A 21,496-nucleotide genomic window follows, 5' to 3' on the forward strand; every position below is an offset into this window, starting at 1 on the left:
GCAAAAGTAACTATATGAAATTAGAGACTTAGCTTAATGTTGATTATTTGCATTTTAAAATCTCCAAATATTGGGTTCTCAGAGTAATTGTTGGGAGAGGTTGATTTCCATTATTTTCCAGATAGTTGACAGATCTGAGCAGATTCTTTCTTGAGCAAAAGATTCCTATGTCCTTCCTTAGTCTTTGGACCTTGTCCTCATGACATCTTTCCTTCCTTTCTGGCTGAAGAGTAATGTACTTTCTATGTACTTCCCAACAAAAGAGACTGAAGCTACTTAGAGTTTATATGAAGAAACCAAATTTATATTTGTAAAAAAAGATTTTCCCTGAGTAAGAAAATATATTTTCAGTCACATACGAACTAAAAATACAAGTGACAGTTTTTTCTCTTTCTACCTTGTGCTTTTGAGTATAAGAATAGGAACACATGAATTTATTTCTCATTTTTTGAAGATAAATAAAAATGGAAGCCAATGTGGTATCCATTTCCCAAATGTTTTCTTACACGAGGAACTGACTCTTACTATTATTTGTGAAGGGCAAAGCAGTACATCAGCCTGTCTCCTGAATAATCTGCTCTGAAAGATGCAAGTCAGAGAACAGAATGTTAGACAAAAGTGTGCATGCATGCTGTTTGTATCACTTGCCCTTGCAGGGGAGGTAACAGGATTTTTTTGACCAAGGGCAAAGGTCAGATGAACTGAAGTTGAGCCTAGCCATCTGAGATGATGTGGTTGATCACAATCTGATTAGTGGCTCCATGTGGTTTTTCTTCAAATATGTCAAATAAACGTCTGTGAAATTAACATCAAATCACCAATGAGATAAGATAATTCTGAGAAAGGGAATGTGCTTCACAAGCAAGTCAGTGGTTGGAGAAGTAGTCAAGGACAAGATGATGTGGGACAGTAATCCTCAATCTAGACACCTTAACAGATTTAAGAAAACACTGGTAACTATTTTCTGGCCCTAGCTGAGAACAATTAAAACATAATCTGTGGGAGTAGATCCATCTTTCAGATCGCCGGGGTATTACTTTCTTCTCCCCCCCAAAAAATCACCTATTGGTGGTTCTCAAATTTTGTCACACATTAGAATTACATGGGAAGCTTTAAAATTCTTAATGTCTAGGTTGCAGCCCATACTAATTAAATAGCCATCTTTGGAGGTGGGGCCCAGGCATCAGTAATTTGTAAAATCCCCAAGTTGACTTAGTATATAGCAAAGTCAAGTCCTAGAACTCTGGGTAATTTGAATATGCAGCTATTTTAGAAGCCTGGACTTTTTTCTAAATGTGAAGAGATGTCATTAGTGACTTTAACCAGGTCAGTGACATGGCCTGATTTATCTTTTTAATTATAACACTAGCAGTTGTTTGAAGAATGGACTGGTCCAGAAAGCAAGGATAGTCATTAAGAGTCTATTTTGGAAGTTCAGGTGAGATTAAAAGTGCCCTGAATGAAGGTGGCAATGGTTAAAGTAATGAGTAGGAGTTGAATTTGCAATATCTTTTGGAGGCAAAGCAAACAAAACATGTTTATAAAGTGAATGTTGCCAATGAGAGGAAGCACATGTTGCTTAATAAGGTAAATAGAAGTCTTTAACAAAAGTGGAGAAGAAACAAAGAGTGGCAGTGTGACATAGGAAACAATGATGAGGGAGGAACAAGAGGGTCCAGACCCAAGGCATTCCAGGATTTGAGGTTCCAGGAATCAGCAAAGGAAACAGAGAGGGAAAAGGAGAAGCCAGTGAAGTAAGAGGAAGTCCAGCAGACTGTGGGGTCCTGGATGCAAATTAGGAAATATATCAAGAAATGCAGGTAATACTGTATATAAAATCTCACTGGAAATAGAAAAAGGAAATCCAAGAATTGGTCATTGGGTTTAGGGAGATGGACATTGTTTATGACCGTGAAGAGTTCTGTGGTTGCAGTGAATGTCTGATTAGTAGGGCTAGTGAATGGAAAGGGAGGTGAATAAATGTGTGGGAATTCAAGAAAATATGTATGATTATTTTCAGAAACATTGCTATGATGGGAGGCAGAAAAATGGAGAGGAAGTTGAAGAGAACATGGGACATGGGACAAGAGAAGCTTACATGCTGATGGGAATGAGTCAGAGAGGAAAGAAACATGTGCCACAGATAAAGAGGCATAATTACAGGATTATTCAGATATTTTCATGGAGAGGTAAAAGGGAAAAACAGTAAACAGTGCCTCACTGAACTTGGGAAAATGTCGAACTCCAGCATATACATAGTTAGAGTCTCAGAAAGAGGGGGAGGGAAAAATATATTTGAATAATAATGATTGGAAATTTTCCAAATATGAAGGAAAATATAAATCTACATATCAAAATGACCAATGAAACCCTCAAAAAATAAGGACAAAGAAAAACCATGCCATGGCACATTCTAATTGAATTGTTAAAAACTAATAACAAAATATTAAAAGTAACCAGAGAAATTTGACTTGTTACATCAAGAGGACCAAGTAGGAAAACTTTAGGCTACTCATCAGAAACAACTCAAGCCAGAACAGAGTGGAACAGTATCTTTAAAGTGCTGAAAGGAGGGGGTGGAGGAACATTTGTCAGTCTAGGATCTATAACCAGCAAAATACACTCTTCAAAAATGGAGGCGAAATAAATACATTTTTAGACAAGTAAAGGTTTAGAGAATCACCAGCTAGATTTTACTACAGTAAATTTTAAAGAATGTTCTTGAAGGTAAAAGAAAACAATTCCATGTAAATTGATCTACAAGAGGAATGAAGATCTCTTGATACGATAAATTTATGACTAAAGATAAGATTCACCTTATTATCATTTTCATTTCCTTTAAAATATTTAGATGTTTTTGTTTAAACATAATAATTTATAGCATGCAAAAATAAAATATACAATAATATCACAAAGAACAGGAAGAAGGAAAGGGGAATTTTCCTGTTGTAAAATTTATCCTACATTATACATGAAGCGGTATAATATTATTTGAACATAGATGCTGCTAGCTAAATATGTCCAATGCAAACTCTTGAGCAATTATCAAAAATGAAACAAATGAGTATAGATATTAATCCAACAGAATAGATAAAAGAACATTAAAATATACTCAATTAGCTAGGGAAAAAAGCAGGAAAAGAGGGCTAAAATACAAAGAAGAGATGGAAAATAGATGGAAAACTTAAATACAACTATATCAATACTTTCATTAGGTATAAATGGACTAAAGATCCTGATAAAAAGCGAAGATTATCAACCTTAATTAAAAAGCAAGATTCAAGTACATGCTACCCCATGTTAAATATAAAGACATAAATATTGAAAGATTAAATGGTATAAAACACCAATCATAAAAAGCTTAATTGGGTGTATTAATATTAAATAAAATAAATCTCAGGCTTTATTTAATTTTATATTTATTTAAATTAAATATTTATTTAATATTAAATAAAATAAATCTCAAGATAATGAATATTACTATAAGCAAATAAGGACATGTTAAAATAATAAAATGGTTAATTCATCAACAAGACATATAAATCTGAAATACAGATGCACCTAATAATAGAAATCCAAACACATGGTTACAAAATAGAACTGAAAGGAATAACAGACAAATAAACAATGACAATTGGGAATTTCAAGACTCCTTTCTCAATAATTAATAGAATAAACAGAAAAAATCAGTAAGAATAGAGATTTAAGCTACACTATCACCCCATATAATCTAGTTGATATTTATAGATTATATCAAACAACTACAGAATGCACATTCTTGAATTCTGATCACCTGAGCAATAAGAATGTAAGTTTTGTTATTTAAAGCTACTGAGTTTGTTGTGATTTATTGCAGCAGCTATAGAAAACTAATGCAAGGACAAACATCACTATAGTTCCTACAGACATTAATTAAAAGTAAAGAAATGTTTTGGACAATTTTATGCCAATATATTTGACAATTTAGATCAAATGATCAATGATTTCAAAGAAATAAATTACCCAAATAGATAAAAAAGTAAAAAATTTGACTAGCCCTATGTCTGTTATAAGGTTTGAATTCATTATCAAAAACCTTCCCACAAAAACTGAAGGCCAAGACAGCTTACTTAATTTGTAAGTTTTCGGAAGAATTTAAGAAAGAAATAATAGCATCCTTATACAAACTCCTTCAGATATTCAAGGAAAAGGGAAGAGTTCCCAAATTTTTAGACACAGAATAACCTTAAGATAAAAAGTTGATAAAGGCATTGCACATAAAAAAATTAACAAACTGTTATTGCTCATGAATATAGGTGCAAAAATAGTTGGCATAATATTACCATATCAAATTCGCAATATAAAGAAAATACAACATACCATGACAAAGTGGGCTTTATTGTGGGAATAAAAGCTTGGTTTAATATTCAAAATTAATCAATAGAATTTATCATATTAACAAAATAAAGTAGAAAAATCACACATTCAAATAGATGAAAGGAATTTACTAGAATTCAATCTCCATTCCTGATTAAAAAGAAAAAAACTCTCAGTTAACAATAGTGATTGTCTCACTAGACTAAAAAGCACCTATGAAAAATCCATAGTGTTTTATATTCTTTACCTTCATGGCTAGGAAAGACATAAGCATGTCTACTCTCAACATTTCTATCAGTATTGTTTTAGTGGTGATAGCCTTTATGCTTAGACAAGAAAAAGAAATAGAAGGCATGGCATTTGTGGTAGAGGGCACGAATGTGCTGATGACATGGGTGTGTACACAAAAATGTTAACAAATATACCAACACACAAAAGAGAAAGAGAAAGCAGTCAAAGTATGTCAATATTAAAAAACAAGGAAACGCCAAGGAAGACTGTGGCAGAGGAAATAAAAAACAAAAGAATAAGACAGAGAAAACATTTTGTTAATGTCCAGAACAAGTCCTTCCCTCCCTATAAATAGTTACTTTAAATGTAAATAGAACAGACTACTGATAACCACAAAGCACAGCCAACTCTGAAGAACAATATGAGCCAGACACACACACAGAGTAATATATTCTATTTATAACATATTTGTCACATATTCGATTTATATCCATTTATAAGAGATTCCAGGATAGAAAACTAATCAACAGAGGTAAAAATCAGAATTGTTGGCACTGGAAAAGGGGATTGGGAACTGACAGGGAATGGATAGGAGGGAACTTTTGGGGTAAATGGAAATATTCTTTTTTTAAAAATTTTTTAATTGTTAATGTTAATCACCATACATTACATCATTAGTTTTTGATGTAGTGTTCCGTGATTCATTGTTTGTGTATAACACCCAGTGCTCCATGCAGAACGTGCCCTCTTTAATACCCATCACCAGGCTTACCCATCTCCCCACCCCCCTCCCCTCTAGAACCCTGTTTGTTTTTCAGAGTCCATGTCTCTCATGGTTGGTCTCCCCCTCCGATTTCCCCCCCTCCTGAATGGAAATATTCTAAATCTTGATGGGTTGTGGGTTTTGTGCATGTATCCACTTATCAAAACCTATCAAACTATGCACTTTAAAGCTGTGTATATTACTTTATATAAATTGTACTTTAATTTTTAAAATATTAAAAAATAACCGTCCTAAGGGTCAAAATTCTTCAAAAATGAAATAATTAAGTGACTTACTTTGCAAGATAACAACTTTCCTACCAAGGGAAGTTTGTTAAAAATGGGATGGTGTTTTGGAAGGGACTATAGAAAAGGAATAGATGTCACAGGTTAGTGGCTGGCCTTAAATCAATAATGGTAGCTTCCCTTCTGGCTCTAATGCTCATTTAAAAAGAAAGGCTATTATTTAAACACTTTCTTCTTCACAGGCTGTATCATCTTTTATAACAAATGTGGAAAATATTCTATCTTCAACATGGCTTTTAGTAAATATTTTTTTAAAGACTTTATTTATTTATTTGAGAGAGAGAGAGAGCATGAGTGCAGGCAGGGGCAGAGGGAGAGGGAGAAGCAGATTCCCCACTGAGCAGAGAGCCTGACAGGGGCTCGATCCCAGGATGCTGGGATCATGACCTGAGCTGAAGGCAGACGCTTAACCAACTGAGCTACCCAGGTGCCCCTGTGTTTTGTTAATTCTATTTAACAGCATTTGGAAGGCACATAGGTATACAAGTTCCTTTAACTTAGCTATGATGAGGATGGGTTTATGATTCATTCATCTAAATTCTAGAATTGGGTCAGGTCTGGAGTGCATGTTTTATAGATACCATAATAGGTCATCGTTCTGATTTCAGAAAGTCAAACACCTTAAATAAACCCTTATCAATCAGCTTTGAGCTTAGTTTTCTTTACTTTCAGTTGGCATGGTAATGGCTAAATGGATTAATTAAATAAGGACTACAGGATATCTTGGATAAAGCATTTTCTGTTTTAAAGTCCTTATGAGTAGCCATCTTTATTGTGTTTTTTTTTTTCCTTAAAAATTTTCAGTTTGATGAGTTCTGTATTCTTTTGTTTTACTTGCTAGCAAAAGAAAAAAATATTTTGAGCTATACCTCTTTGAAGCGTCAATGGATAGATACAAATATATTCTTTTACGCCCACTCCCGAATGACTGAATTTTTTTCTGTCCTTCTTTCCGTCATCCTTCTCTTATTCCAGCATGAAACAGCCGTGTATTTAGCACATACTTGTAATTGCTAGGCCCTGGAATAGTTACTGGAATGATGAATGCTCATTTCTTCCCAGTGAGAGCTCCCATATAGTGGGAGAGAGACAGGTGACAGCCCCACAGGATGGTGTGACAAGCTGTAGGGCAACTATGAAAGAAGAGAGGAACGTTACCAAATTTAGGTTAGGAGACAGGTGAGGCAGGTTCCTGGAGGAGGTGGGGAATCCTGAGGCATTAGAAAATACAGCAGGGAGTTACAAAGGAGAGAAAGGAAGGCAATGTGTTCCTGGAAGAAGGTCTGTCACCTACAGTGGTGGGGAGGCTTGAGACAGCAGATGCACTTATTTCCCTGGTGTGGAATAGGATGGCTGGAGACCAACATGGCAGAGGGTAAGACTCAGAGCTAACTCTGGTTCACAGTTTGAAGGTTCTGTGTCCTGAGGTCTGGAGGCCACAGGAATTGAATAAGGGGATCTAAAGAAAAAAAAAAATCATACAGAATAAAGTGAGACCAGGAACCCAGAAGCCCAGAGGGGAGGCTCTGTTGTCCACATGAGAAGTGGTGATGGTTGGAGCTAAAGTAGTGGTAGCAGGGATGGCAAAGGTAGGGTTAATTCAGAAGATACTTTGCAGGAATTGGTGGCCAACTGTTTGAGAAAAATGTGTGAGAAGCCTTGATGATAGACGTTCTCCCCAGGAGTAGCTGGCCAAGGACTGTGCTGGGTATTGGAGTGGGACATGGGACCTCTCATTGTCTCCTCCATTCTCCATCCACCCTTAGTACATAATAGTTGGGACAGGGAACTTTCTCTGTGGATGGCTAATATTTGCTGTGAGTGGCAGCCTCTTGTCTTCGATTGCTAGAAATCAGGCAGCTACTCAAATTTCAGCTTTTAATTTGAATGGTCAAGTAGTTGAATTTTATCACCACTCTGGCTGGATCATATTCTGAATCAGCTAAATGGATGTTTTAGGTAAGATGAAGAATCTTATCATTTTATTGCCATTTCATGAAAGAGCATTCCATATTGCAAACTGTGGACTTGCCAATTAACTTTGGAACACAGTTGTCATTTGGTTCATGAAAAAAATGCAAAGGTATAGTTGGGGAAATAAAACCCACATGAAAATAGCAAACAGCTTTAGAGAATAATTATATAGGTATTTATTTAAATCTTTAACTTAAGAAATGTTTTTCTCTTGGAAGTTTTAAAGTTTTTGGTCTGAGATGTAGTTTGGGAAAAACAGAAATAGAATGAGGAGTTTAGAAACCTTGAAATTGCCTTGTCACAGTGAGGGTGGTTTGGAAGCCTTCAAGTGACAGACTATTAATTACAAGAGCAGAATCAACTCTAATAAGGGAGAGACCAGTGTTTGATATGTTCAGAGAAGGCTTCATGGAAGGAGTGAGCTGCATCAGCCTTGATGTGAGTAGGGTTTTAGAAAGAGAATAAAAATGCAACACTCGGTCTCTCAGTAAGAAAATCAAGGTCCACATTTCTGCTTGTTCATTTTCTAGGTGACTTTGAGAACATGATTGAATCTCTCTGATCCTCAATTTCCTAATCTGTAAAATAGGAACAGTGAGACTTACCTCTTGGAGCTGCTGAGAGTATTTAATTAGGTAACAAGGTGACCGTTGGTATGACCTTGACACCTGGCTGGCAGCAGAGCCCTCTGATGACTCTCCATGAATGAGTAGAGGAGACACAGGTGTCCAGATATATGTTCTGAGGTCAGGGAGGGATAGCACCAGCCAAGACATAGAGGCTGTGCTATGGTCAGAGTTTGCCCATCTGCCTGTTGTTATCAACAAGTATGTGCTTGATGGAGGAAGTGATGGAGAACTACAAATGTCTTTGAACAGATTGCCTGGAGGGAGGAAGACCATTCTGGAGGCAGGTGATGGGCTGTGCTGTGTGGACAGGAGAGCCAAGGGAAAGCGTGCTGGCCTGCAAGCCTGCCTCCCCAGATCTCTTCCCTGCTTCTCTTCTTTTCTCTTTTCTTCCTTTCAGTCCTATCATGATAAGGACACCTGTTAGCCATGTGACCTTGGGTAAATTCCTTAGCCTCTGTTTACCTCCATTCTCTTATTCATAAAATGGGATGATACCTAATAGGAATTTCTGAGGGTTAAATGAGGTATTTATCCCAGTGCCTGGCACATAATAACCACTGAGTGGGTGATGACACCCTTCTACACTTGTCCCTCTGTCCATTCCTGCTACTCACATCCACATGATTTTGGAACATGATTGAGGACACACTACATAGAAGAGGCCATGGGGCAATCCAAGCATAGATGATTAATTAGAATGAAGGCCTTGGGAAAAAGTACAATATATTTTTGAAGGAACCACAGCAGTTGGGGGTAAATTGTGTATAGGAAATGAAGGTGACAGCTGAGATAATTCAGCTGAGGTATAGAATAAATGGGCATGACAGCAATGGAGTTTTGGAGCCCAATTCTTTTTTTTTTTTAAAGATTTTATTTACTTATTTGAGAGAGAGAAAGCACGAGAGGGGGGAGGGTCAGAGGGAGAAGCAGACTCCCCGCTGAGCAGGGAGCCCGATGCAGGACTCGATCCCGGGACTCCAGGATCATGACCTGAGCCGAAGGCAGTCGCTTAACCAACTGAGCCACCCAGGCGCCCGGAGCCCAATTCTTAATCATTCCTTCTATCACAGTCTTATGACCTAGGATCATTATAGAGCTTCGCACAGTTTTTGATTGCCCGGGTCATTGGGAAGATTTATAGAGACTTAATTTAAAATACATTAGCTGTTATCATAAGGGAAATTAAAAGAAAAAAGAACCAAACAACCCTGAGCTCTTATGTGTGTGCCCCATGGCTTACACTACTGTGGACTGATGATCTCCCTAATGTCATGCTCAGTCGGGTGACCTTGGCATTAATGAAGACATTTGGAAGGAAAGCACTAGACTTAATGACAGAACACACATGCCCTTTGCTTCCTATTATTGGCTCTGCATCACTGAGAAGAAAGCCGCCGATGCGATGATTTTCTGTGATTCCAAAGGAGGTCAGTGTTCTCATACTTCTTTATGTCCTATGATGTATCTGCTGTGTCTGGCTTTTAATGATGAGCTGCCACATAGAAAACAAACACCACACAGAAGGCTACTAGTTAACCTTTATTTGGCAAGGAAAATAAAAATTATACGAGGCCACTATCTTATTGCTATGTTTAGTGGTCCAATTTTTGATACCATATTTGTGCTATCATTTTACTTCATCCATTGATTCTTCCAACAAATATTTATTAAGCCTCTATTTTATACCAGATATTCTGAGTGCTGGAGTACAGTGATGATCAAAATAGAGATCCCAAGTTCCTACTCCATAAACCTCACATTCCAGTGGAAGACAGAGACAACAAACACGCAATGTCGGGTATCTACAGGTACTATGAAAGTAAAACTAGTAGGAGGATTGAAAGTGATAGGGATAGGAAAGGTAGGTCAGGTCAGGTGGACAGAGGAAGCCTTTCTGAAGAGATTTTTGAGCAGACTTGACTAAGGTGAGGGAATAAGGCACAGGGAGTGCCAGGCAGATAGACCAAGCTTGAAGAACCCAAGTTAGGAGTGAGGTTTGTGTGTTCAAAGAGCAGCAAGAGAACAATGTGCTCAGTGTCCCATAAGGGAGGAGGGAGGGGATTGAGGGCAAAGGCAAGGCCATCTTTCTGGTTGTGACAGGAAGCCATTGGATTTTAGTTTCCAGTATCATAAATTAAATCTTACCTAGACTTTGACCAATTACCATCTTGACTAAATTCCATCCAGTAGAGAATGGCAATATTTATGTACATGCCCCCCCCCACCAAATAGCTTCCAGTTTTACCTATAGTAAAGCTGAATCCCTGTCCCTGTTGACAGCTTAGGGAAGCTTATATCCATTCTTTGGAAATACATAGCTTCTTGGAGGCAATTTCAAACATTAAAAAAAAAAATGGACTCCTTCTAACATTGAAAAATACCTGTCCTACATCGAAAAATAATGATGTACTGTATGGTGACTAACATGACATAATAAAACAAAAAATAAATTAAAAAAAAGAAAAATACCTGTCCTATTATAAGCATACTACTATTCCTCTCTTAAAAACTACAAAAATAATTCCTTCCTTTAATAAACAGACCAAACCAAAGATCACTGTATTTTGAACAGCCCCCATTTTTTAAATTTATTAAACAGTTTTATAGCCTCTTCAGAACATTTTTGTAAAACTGTTAAAGAGGCAGAATTTACTTGTAAAAGTTAGAATACAAGTTGAAAACACACCATTCAAAAAAAGTTTAGTTTCTGCACATTTTTAAGCACAAATTCCAGAATCCTCCTAGAATGCTTTCTGCTCTCTACCCTCAGAAGAAAGTAGGTCCATCTACTCAAAAGCTTTCGGCATTGGAGTCACTCTGATCTGTGGTATTAACTTAGCCATGTTACTTTGGACAAAATCTATTTCTCTATTCTGTAAAACTGGAATAATAATACCTATTTGTTTGTCCATTCAGCAAGCATTTTCAGAGAGCTTTCTGTGTTCTATTGCTGTGCTCCATGCTGGGGATCCAGTGGTCTGTGGGAAAGGAATGATTCTTATTGTCCTATGGTATAGAGCCTGATGGGGGAGACAGGCAATGAAAGCAGCAATATCAGACATGTTTGATAAAGGCAATAGCAAGTAACACAGGGTTTGTGGGGGCAGTCAATCTCATCCACAGCATCAGTAAGGGTGTTCCAGACAAAATGGGCTTTGAGCTGAGATGTAAATAATAATAAGTGAGAATTTGTTAAACAAAGAAATGCAGAAGCTTATGTGAAGACCCAGCAGCAAGAGAAATCATGGGGGTTGGAGAATAAATGGGGTTTTAGAACAGCAAAAGGGGAATTCAAGAGATGAAGCTGGAGACCAGGGACCCAAGTCATAAATAACCTTCAAAATATTGTAGAAGTCTGGATTATATCAAGGGACAATGGGAGTGCACTGGTGATTTTAAGCAGGGACTCACCTCATCCAATTAGTGTCTTGGATTCTTCAGGCCACTGTGTGGGGAACAGATTCAAGTTGGGCTGTAGGTGCCAGGTAACCAGTGAGGAGGCTACTCCAGAAACCAGCTAAGAACAGTATTGGCCTTGTTTCAAAGGGAGTGCCTCTGAAAGCAGAGTTCAAGGTCCATGATTGACTGCTGATCACTTATTTGAGATGTGATTCCTGGATTCCAGAGTGAGGGATGGGGGGTGGGAATGAGATCAGAAAGGGAGGGAAAATATCAATTAAAGTTGTTTTAATGAGCTTGTTGATGCTGTGGGCAGTTGGGGCTCATTTGTACTCTGAGGACTCCTCTGAGGACTCACAGAGAACAGTGATTTTCAAAGTATTGTTTCTGGACCAGCAGCCTCAGCATCACTTGGAGCTTATTAGAAAGACAGTATCTTGGATCCCTCCTCAGATCTACTGAGTCAAAACTTTGGAAGATAGGATTCAGCAACTTGTGTTTTAGTCAGCTCTTCAGGAGATTTTGATGCCCTCTAATGTTTGAGAAGCACAGGCATAGAAGGTGCCTCAGAATCATTCCATGGGATGAGAAGATGGAGAGGAAGGGCACCCCCCCATTGTTATGTGTTTGTCTCCCACATTTCTGGGTTGCATCAGTGAAAGTGAATAAGCATTTGTAAGTCCAGAGAAGGCCCTGGGACAGCAAAGAGAGACTCATGCTCTGGTGTGGTACCCAGGCAAGTGCATGGAACTGTCCAGCCCTCCCTGTGCTGAAACCAGATGGATGGAGGGTGTGTGGCACTTTACCATACACCCTGCCTACCCATCGTGACCAGAGCATGGCAGTGAAGATGAAGAGAATTTGAGGATATGTGATACATTTTCGAGGAAGAACCATCAGTACCTGATACAAGGAGATGAAAAAGGAAGATGTGAAAGATAATTTGCAGTTTTATGAGCCATTTCCATCTGTAATTACCTTACACTTGCAATATGTCAATGGTTATTTCCCATGTAAACCTCTTGGATCAGTTTTTAAGTAATGTCCCTTTGGATTGGAACCAAATTGAGGGGAGGGGTCATGGATCAATTATAATTAGACATGCTTCCAGAGGAAATGCAAGAATTTAGTTACCCTGCCCATTTGACAAGGGGTTTCCTTCTCTCAGCAGAATTTGAGCCAAATAGAGCATAGACTATAGATGACTGCATATTTACCTTCTACCTGGCCAGAGTGATTTTGGCTTGGTGCCTTAAACTTTGTAATCTATCTTTGAGGTTGATTATTTTTACTAGAAAACTTTGCTCTATATAATCTCCAGCATGAGATAGTCGTCCCTTATCACCTTATTTAAATATATTTACATTTTATTGAATATGTGTGTCTCAGAATATCATCTAAATGAAGTAAAATTGCTTACTAGTTAAGCAGTATTGAAGACACCCATTGGCTGTATAAATTATTTAATTTGCAAGTTGGGAATTGTGTTTGTTAAGGTTATGTTAAAGCTGGACATACCTGCATTTATTAAATTAACCAGCACTCCTAGAGCACTTAATATCTTCCAGGCAGTTATGAGAACATTTGCAATCGTAATTTATTTGATCCCCACACCAATCCTATAAAATGAGTGCTATAATTATCCCCAATTTACCAATAAGGAAACTGAAGCCAAGAGACATTTGATAGCTTGCACCAGATCATCCAACTGGAAGAAACATAGTTGGAGCACAAGCCCCAGTGTTTAGTCCTTGGCTCTGTACTCCTAGCCATCACTGTCATCTCTTTCAGAAACACAGCAGTGAGTTCCATCTCCAGCTGCTTCTCATGTCTATCATTCCCTCCTCCTTGGCTGTTTTATGGCCAAAATTATCTTCACTATGGTTCATATCATTTCAACATGCTTCTAAGGTTCTATCTTACATAAACTCTGATCTTTCTCCCAGTACATTCATGTGATGGCTGGAATCCCTAATGATCTGTCGCACAGATGCCCATGTTTCTGTCTCAAAAATAAGAATTCTGGAAATTGCAAGGCAGACAAGATTAGCTTTACCAGGAGTTATGGAAAGGAGAGGAAGAATGCTCACATTGGTTAGGTGTCTGACACACGGTGGACACAATCCATATCCTCTTACATAATTCTGTGATTGCCCTGTTAGAAGTTCATCCCATAATTAATCATTTTAGGATGGAAAAGTTTCTGAGATTCTTTTTTTTAAATTTTTTATTATTATGTTAATCACCATACATTATATCATTAGTTTTTGATGTAGTGTTCCATGATTCATTGTTTGTGCATAACACCCAGTGCTCCATGCAGAACGTGCCCTCCTCAACACCCATCACCAGGCTAACCCATCCACCCACCCCCCTCCCCACTAGAACCTTCAGTTTGTTTTTCAGAGGCCATAGTCTCTCATGGTTCGTCTCCCCCCTCCGATTTCCACACCCTTCATTCTTCCCCTCCTGCTATCTTCTTCTTCCTTTTTTTTTTTTAAGATATAATGTATTATTTGTTTCAGAGGTACATATCTGTGATTCAACAGTCTTGCACAATTCACAGCGCTCACCATAGCACATACCCTCCCCAGTGTCTATCACCCAGCCATCCCATCCCTCCAACCCCCGACCACTCCAGCAACCTCAGTTTGTTTCCTGAGATTAAGAATGCCTCATATCAGTGAGGTCATATGATACATGTTTTTCTCTGATTGAGTTATTTCGCTCAGCATAACACCCTCCAGTTCCATCCACGTCATTGCAAATGGCGAGATCTCATTCCTTTTGATGGCTGCATAATATTCCATTGTATATATATACACCACATCTTCTTTATCCATTCATCTGTCGATGGACATCTTGGCTCCTTCCACAGTTTGGCTATTGTGGACATTGCTGCTATAAACATTGGGGTGCATGTACCCCTTCAGATCCCTACATTTGTATCTTTGGGGTAAATACCCAGTAGTGCAATTGCTGGATCGTATGGTAGCTCTATTTTCAACTTTTTGAGGAACCTCCATACTGTTTTCCAGAGTGGCTGCACCAGCTTGCATTCCTACCAACAGTGTAGGAGGGTTCCCCTTCTCTGCATCCCTGCAAACATCTGTCGTTTCCTGACTTGTTAATTTTAGCCATTCTGACTTGTGTGAGGTGATATCTCATTGAGGTTTTGATTTGGATTTCCCTGATGCCGAGCGATGTTGAGCACTTTTTCATGTGTCTGTTGGCCATTTGGATGTCTTTTTCGGAAAAATGTCTGTTCATGTCTTCTGCCCATTTCTTGATTGGATCATTTGTTCTTGGGTGTTGAGTTTGATAAGTTCTTTATAGATTTTGGATACTAGCCCTTTATCTGATATGTCATTTGCAAATATCTTCTCCCATTCTGTCGGTTGTCTTTCGGTTTTGTTGACTGTTTCCTTTGCTGTGCAAAAGCTTTTTATCTTGATGAAGTCCCAGTAGTTCATTTTTGCCCTTGCTTCCCTTGCCTTTGGTGATGTTTCTAGGAAGAAGTTGCTTTGGCTGAGGTCAAAGAGGTTGCTGCCTGTGTTCTCCTTTAGGATTTTGATGGATTCCTCTTTCACATTTAGGTCTTACAACCATTCTGAGTCTATTTTTGTGTGTGGTGTAAGGAAATGGTCCAGTTTCATTCTTCTGCATGTGGCTGTCCAATTTTCTCAACACCATTTGTTGAAGAGACTTTCCTCTTGTGATTGAGTTCTAGTTTCAAAGCATTGTGGTCTGAAAATACTCAGGGAATGATCCCAATCTTTCGGTACTGGTTGAGACCTGATTTGTAACCTAGGATGCGATCGATTCTGGAGAATGTTCCATGGGCACTAGAGAAGAATGTGTATTCTGTTGCTTTGGGATGGAATGTTCTGAATATATCTGTGAAGTCCATTTGGTTCAGTGTGTCATTTAAAGTCTTTATTTCCTTGTTGATCTTTTGCTTAGATGATCTGTCCATTTCAGTGAGGGGAGTGTTAAAGTCCCCCACTATTATTGTATTGTTGTCTATGTGTTTCTTTGCTTTTGTTATTAATTGGCTTATATAATTGGCTGCTCCCATGTTAGGGGCATAGATATTTACAATTGTTAGATCTTCTTGTTGGATAGACCCTTTAAGTAGGATATAGTGTCCTTCCTCATCTCTTATTACAGTCTTTGGTTTAAAATCTAATTTGTCTGATATAAGGATTGCCACCCCAACTTTCTTTTGGTGTCCATTAGCATGGTAAATGGTTTTCTACCCCCTCACTTTCAATGTGGGAGTGTCTTTGGGTCTAAAATGGGTCTCTTGCAGACAGCATATTGATGGGTCTTATTTTTTTAATCCAATCTGATAGCCTGTGTCTTTTGATTGGGGCATTTAGCCCATTTACATTCTGGGTAACTATTGAAAGATAGGAATTTAGTGCCATTGTATTGCCTGTAAGGTGACTGTTACTGTATATTGTCTCTGTTCCTTTCTGGGCTATGTTGCTTTTAGGCTCTCTCTTTGCTTAGAGGACCCCTTTCAAGATTTCTTGTAGCGCTGGTTTCGTGTTTGCAAATTCCTTTAGTTTTTGTTTGTCCTGGAAGCTTTTAATCTCTCCTTCTATGTTCAAGGACAGCCTAGCTGGATATAGTATTCTTGGTTGCATATTTTTCTCATTTAGTGCTCTGAATATATCGTGGCAGTCCTTTCTGGCCTGCCAGGTCTCTGTGGATGGGTCTGTTGTCAAGCTAATGTTTCTACCATTGTAGGTTACATATCTCTTGTCCCGAGCTCCTTTCAGGATTTTCCCCTTGTCTCTGAGACTCGTAAGTTTTACTATTAGATGTCGGGGTGTTGACCTATTTTTATTGATTTTGAGAGGGGTTCTCTGTGCCTCCTGGATTTTGATGCCTGTTTCCTTCCCCAAATTAGGGAAGTTCTCTGCTATCATTTGTTCCAATATACCTTCTGCCCCTCTCTCTCTTTCTTCTTTTTCTGGGATCCCAATTATTCTAATGTTGTTTCGTCTTATGGTATTGCTTATCTCTCGAATTCTGCCCTCCCGATCCAGTAGTTGTTTATCCCTCTTTTTCTCAGCTTCTTTATTTTCCATCATTTGGTCTTCTATATCGCTAGTTCTCTCTTCTGCCTCATTTATCCTAGCAGTTAGCAACCCCATTTTTGATTGCACCTCATTAATAGCCTTTTTTATTTTGACTTAGTTAGATTTTAGTTCTTTTATTTCTCCAGAAAGGGTTTCTCTAATAACTTCCATGCTTTTTTCAAGCACAGCTAGTATCTTTAAAATCATCATTCTGAACTCTAGTTCCGACATCATACTAATGTCCATATTGATTAGGTCCCTAGCAGTCGGTACTGCCTCTTGTTCTTTTTGTTGAGGTGATTTTTTCCATCTTGTCATTTTGTCCAGAGGAGAATAGATGAATGAGAGAACAAAATGCTAACAGGGTAACAACATCCCCAGAAAATATACTCTAAACAAATCAGAAAAGGCCTGAAATGAGGGGAAAGAAAGGGAAAGAAAGAAAAAAGAAGAAGAAAAAAAAGAAAAAGAAAAACAGAACAAAACAAAACAAAAAACAGAATATGATCAAATATGATCAGACTGGTGCATAGATCAGTGCCACACACTAGATTTTGGGTGTATTTTGGTCTCTTAGAAGAAAGTGCCTCCCAAAATTTTAAAGAAAGAAATACTTATATATGTACAAAAATAAGGGTTAATATGATGAAGGGATGGAATATGACTGTAAAGATGAAAATTATAAAGGATTTTATAAAAGGAATTGATAAGAAGTTGTTTGAAAAAAGAAGAGGATTTAAAAGAGAAAAAAATTTTTAAAAAAGGGAGAGAATATGATCAGGCAGGAGACTAGAAGAAAGCCATACACTAGAGATTTAGGGTATATTTTGATCTGTTAGAAGAAACTGTATCTCAAAATTTTAAAGAGAGAACAACTTATATATATATATATGCCAAAAATAAGGGTAACTACTATGGATGGATAGAATATGACTCTAAAAATGAAAAATAAAAATGTATTTTTAAAAAGGGATTGGTAAGATGTTGGTTGAAAAAGGCAAAAAGAAAAATTCAAAAAAAAAAAAGTTAAAAAAAATTAACTTTGAAAGACTACAGAATCATGGTAAAAAAGCCATGGATTCTATGTGCAGTATTCCCCTAGCGCTGGAGTTCTGCCGTTCTCATTGATCGGTAAACTTGGTCTTGGCTGGCTGTTCTCACTGATCTTCTGGGGAGGGGCCTGTTGCCGTGTTTCCCAAGTGTCTTTGCTGGAGGTGGAATTGCCCCGCCCTTTCCGGTCCGGGCTAAGTAATCTGCTCGGGTTTGCTCTCCGGAGCTTTTGTTCCCTGCAAGCTTTCCGTACAGCTTTGGAGGCCGAGAGTGAAAATGGCGGCCTCCCAATCTCCACCCGGAGGAGCCGAGAACTCAGGGCCCTGCTCCTCAGTGAGCCCCCAGAGAAAAGCCGTCAGTCACTCCCGTCTCCCCGGTCTCCGGCCGCACTCCTTGCTCACCGGCCTATGACCGCTCGTTTCTATCTCTGGCACCCAACCCCATGTGGAGTCTCCAAACCCAGCAGATCCCTGTGGTGCGCTCCCACGCCACTCCTCCCAGGGGAGGAAGGGGAGTCTCCCCGGATCTGCCGCTTGTTGGGTCCCTGCTGGAGGAGCAGGGGCCCGACTGTGCCGCGGATCACGGTTTATGGCAACCCTGAGCTGAGAGCCCGCGCCTGGGCTCCGCCTCTGCAGCCGGCTTCCCCGCTCCGATACCTGGGAGCTCTGCTGCACTCAGGCATCCCCGGTCTCCCTGTGACCCCGAGGGTCCTGAGACCACACTGTCCCACAAGGGTTCCATCCCCCGCTTAGCGACTGGAGTGACGTCCCTCAGCGAGCCGACTTCTACAAGTTCCAATTTTGTGCTCCGCGGCTCTATCACTTGCCAGAAGTGGCTGATGGAGGCCCCCTCCACCGCCGTCTATCCCCCCGAATATCACCTCGGATTCACTTCTCCACACATCCTACCTTCCAGAAAGTGGTCGCTTTTCTGTTCAGAGAGTTGTTGCTATTCCTTTCTTCGGTCTCATGTTGAGTTCGTAGGTATTCAGAATGGTTTGATCCCTATCCAGCTGAATTCCTGGGACCAGACGAAATCCAGGTCTCCTGGAAAAGTTTCTGAGATTCTAACACCTTCAGATGCTGCCTTTCCTAGAAGTATCCATATCCTCTCTTTAAGAGCAGGCTCAAAAACTCTTAGAATTACAATAACTTAACTCAAGGCATTTGCTTTCTCTTGGGAGGTATGTTCTAAACAGGTGCTTGTGTATGTTTTGGGTAGGGATGCATTTTTTTCGGCACCTCACAAAACTCACCAAATACTCAGTTATTTAATATGCCTTTTTTATACACTTATGATAAAGCCATCATGGTACCTCACTTCAGTTAGCCTCCATTGTCCCCCATTGGCCCAGAAGAGTGCTGACATCAGGAATAATGGTCTATGTGTCTTCATCAGATTTTTGGGAAAAGTTCAATACCATGCTATGTTCCTTATTGCCTTTAGGGGATGCCTATTAATTTTCCCTTCATCTCCTGTTAGAAGAATAGATACCAAATGCTTTGAGCAGTGCACACCCAAGAGGAATACTTACTCTTGATAATTGCTCTTTGTTCTTTCAATTGTGGCCCTGATTCTATATGCCATGGAGTGGATTGCTGAAGATCTTCTATAACCCAAAAAAAAAAAAAAAAAAAAACCCAACAGAATGTCATATTCCCTTGGTTTAGTCAAACTCCCACACATGATCCCAGTTTTCCCCAGGGCAAAGTAACTTCAGTGTGCAGAATATCATTGATTTCCTACACTGAGGTCACTTTCCTAATTTGTTCCAGCTCACAAATACTGTTTTTCAATTTTCCATATATGTTAACATGTTGTTTGTATTTTAATGTTCATTAAAATTTTTGGACTTCAGATCATACCTAAAGGTATTAAAATAAGTTGTGTTCTTGTCTGAATTAAGGGTGACATTTTTCTCTTTTCAGTTCCTCCCAAATTTGTGGTTCAGCCACGGGACCAGGACGGGATTTATGGCAAGGCTGTCATCCTCAATTGCTCAGCAGAGGGCTATCCTGTACCCACCATAGTGTGGAAATTCTCTAAAGGTATGACGTTACTTGATTTGCTTGTTGCCTGCCAAACATGGTAGAATCTAAAGAATTAGAGGAGCATTTTGCATCCTTCTAGACATGCTTCTGGCAAGTAGATATGTTCCCACCTCCACCAAGTCTGTCTTCTCACATTTACGCCTCTGGTCCACCTGAGTGTTTTTAATTTGAACCAGGAGTGTCTGGTCTTGTATAGCATGCCCTGGGAAAGATCATGAATGGGGCAGGGGATTCATTGGAAGTTATTTCAGCCCTGGGGACAGCTCTGCATTGCCTACCTGTGTGGTGTAACCATGATCTGCTTGGGGAACACTGCACACCCCTCCATGTGCAGACACAAGAACGAATTGTCAGAATTGTCCATTGTTTGAAAAGAATCCCCAGGGTTTATATATATGACATTAAGTGGATGTAGACGGTTAAAAATAAAATTGATGGATTTATTTAACTAGTTATCTTAGAATATACAAATTCCATATCATTTGCCTGGTATGCTCTTTTTTTTTTTTTTTTGGTATGCTCTTTTAAAAACACACACATCCATGTCCTATGTTGAGCATCCAGTGTTCTTTGTTTGAATATGTGTGTCTAATCATGCTTTCTCTTCAAAGGCAAAGCATCTTCGCCAGTTTTAAGGTAAGACTATAAACATTACAGGAATAGAAACGTAACATGCAGACTAATGGGGAACATTCTAGACACCATAGAGATCATTTATATCCATCTTACAGTCTTCTCCAGGGAAGGGTGCTTAACTGTGCTCACCGACATATTGGAGTTCTCTTTCTTTTCTCATTCACTCATCTTCACTCAGTAATTTATCAAACGGTTGAAGGCCAAACGCACACGGGTGGGATAAACAAATAAATCATGGTCTCTTTTCCTAACAATCTAAGACCTACTATGTGTGTTTAATTGTTCTGAGTGTATTATTTATTTGTTTGCTTTATTATGGTTTGTATTCCAGATGTTGCTTTTTAAAGTAACATGTTGCATTTTCTTATTATGGAAATATCAGTGCAACAAAAGCAGAACAAATGGGTCTTACTTACCACCTCCTTCCAGGGGAAAAGAGAAGAGGGAGGGAAGAGTGTGCTAGAAACCACTTCATTGCAGGAGGGAATCAATTAAATTTTTAAGAATTCCCTGAGGCTCCTCCCCTGTAGCCTGCCACATACATTGTCCATGTGAAAGCATGTTATTGAAAAACCAAGCCTGTTATTCAGAATATCTGCCCACGTGACCTTTTATTTTCGACCATATTTGAAGTCTCATGTTGCATTACATGAAAACAAACAGCATGCATTTAACTTAGTTTATATACATATTCATATATGATATTATGAACATTTCCCACAACACTTACCTTCTTCAAAATTATATCTAATGTTTGCCACTGTGCAAGGCTCCCTCTTTCTCCTTGAGATTGTTTTCAGTGTATCACTACTATAAACTCCACCGGATGAACATCCTTGGATGTGTAGGTAATGTGTGTCTGTGTGATTGTTTTCTTTAGGGAAATCCTTAGAAGTAAAGTAGCATGACCACATTTAAGACTTTTGGTCTGTACTGGCTCAGGGTCCTTTGGAAAATATTGCAGCAGTTTGCACACTCACCAGCAGGGTGAGGCTCTGTGTGTCCCTGCATC

General features: G+C 38.9%; 1 protein-coding gene across 1 annotated transcript in view; it reads left to right on the forward strand.

Annotated features, from left to right (window-relative positions):
* The window catches only part of DSCAM (DS cell adhesion molecule), a 957,910-nt gene that overhangs the window by 688,410 nt on the left and 248,004 nt on the right, over window positions 1-21,496 (forward strand). Inside the window, exon 11 of the mRNA XM_064577323.1 lies at window positions 19,726-19,845. Within this exon, the coding sequence (XP_064433393.1) occupies window positions 19,726-19,845 (120 nt within the window). The remainder of the gene's footprint in view (window positions 1-19,725; window positions 19,846-21,496) is intronic.

This window comes from Mirounga angustirostris, unplaced genomic scaffold (genome assembly GCF_029215605.1).
Source record: "Mirounga angustirostris isolate CCGP_5_RB_7025 unplaced genomic scaffold, mMirAng1.0.hap1 SCAF_1, whole genome shotgun sequence".
In the NCBI taxonomy this organism is placed as follows: Eukaryota; Metazoa; Chordata; class Mammalia; order Carnivora; family Phocidae; genus Mirounga; species Mirounga angustirostris.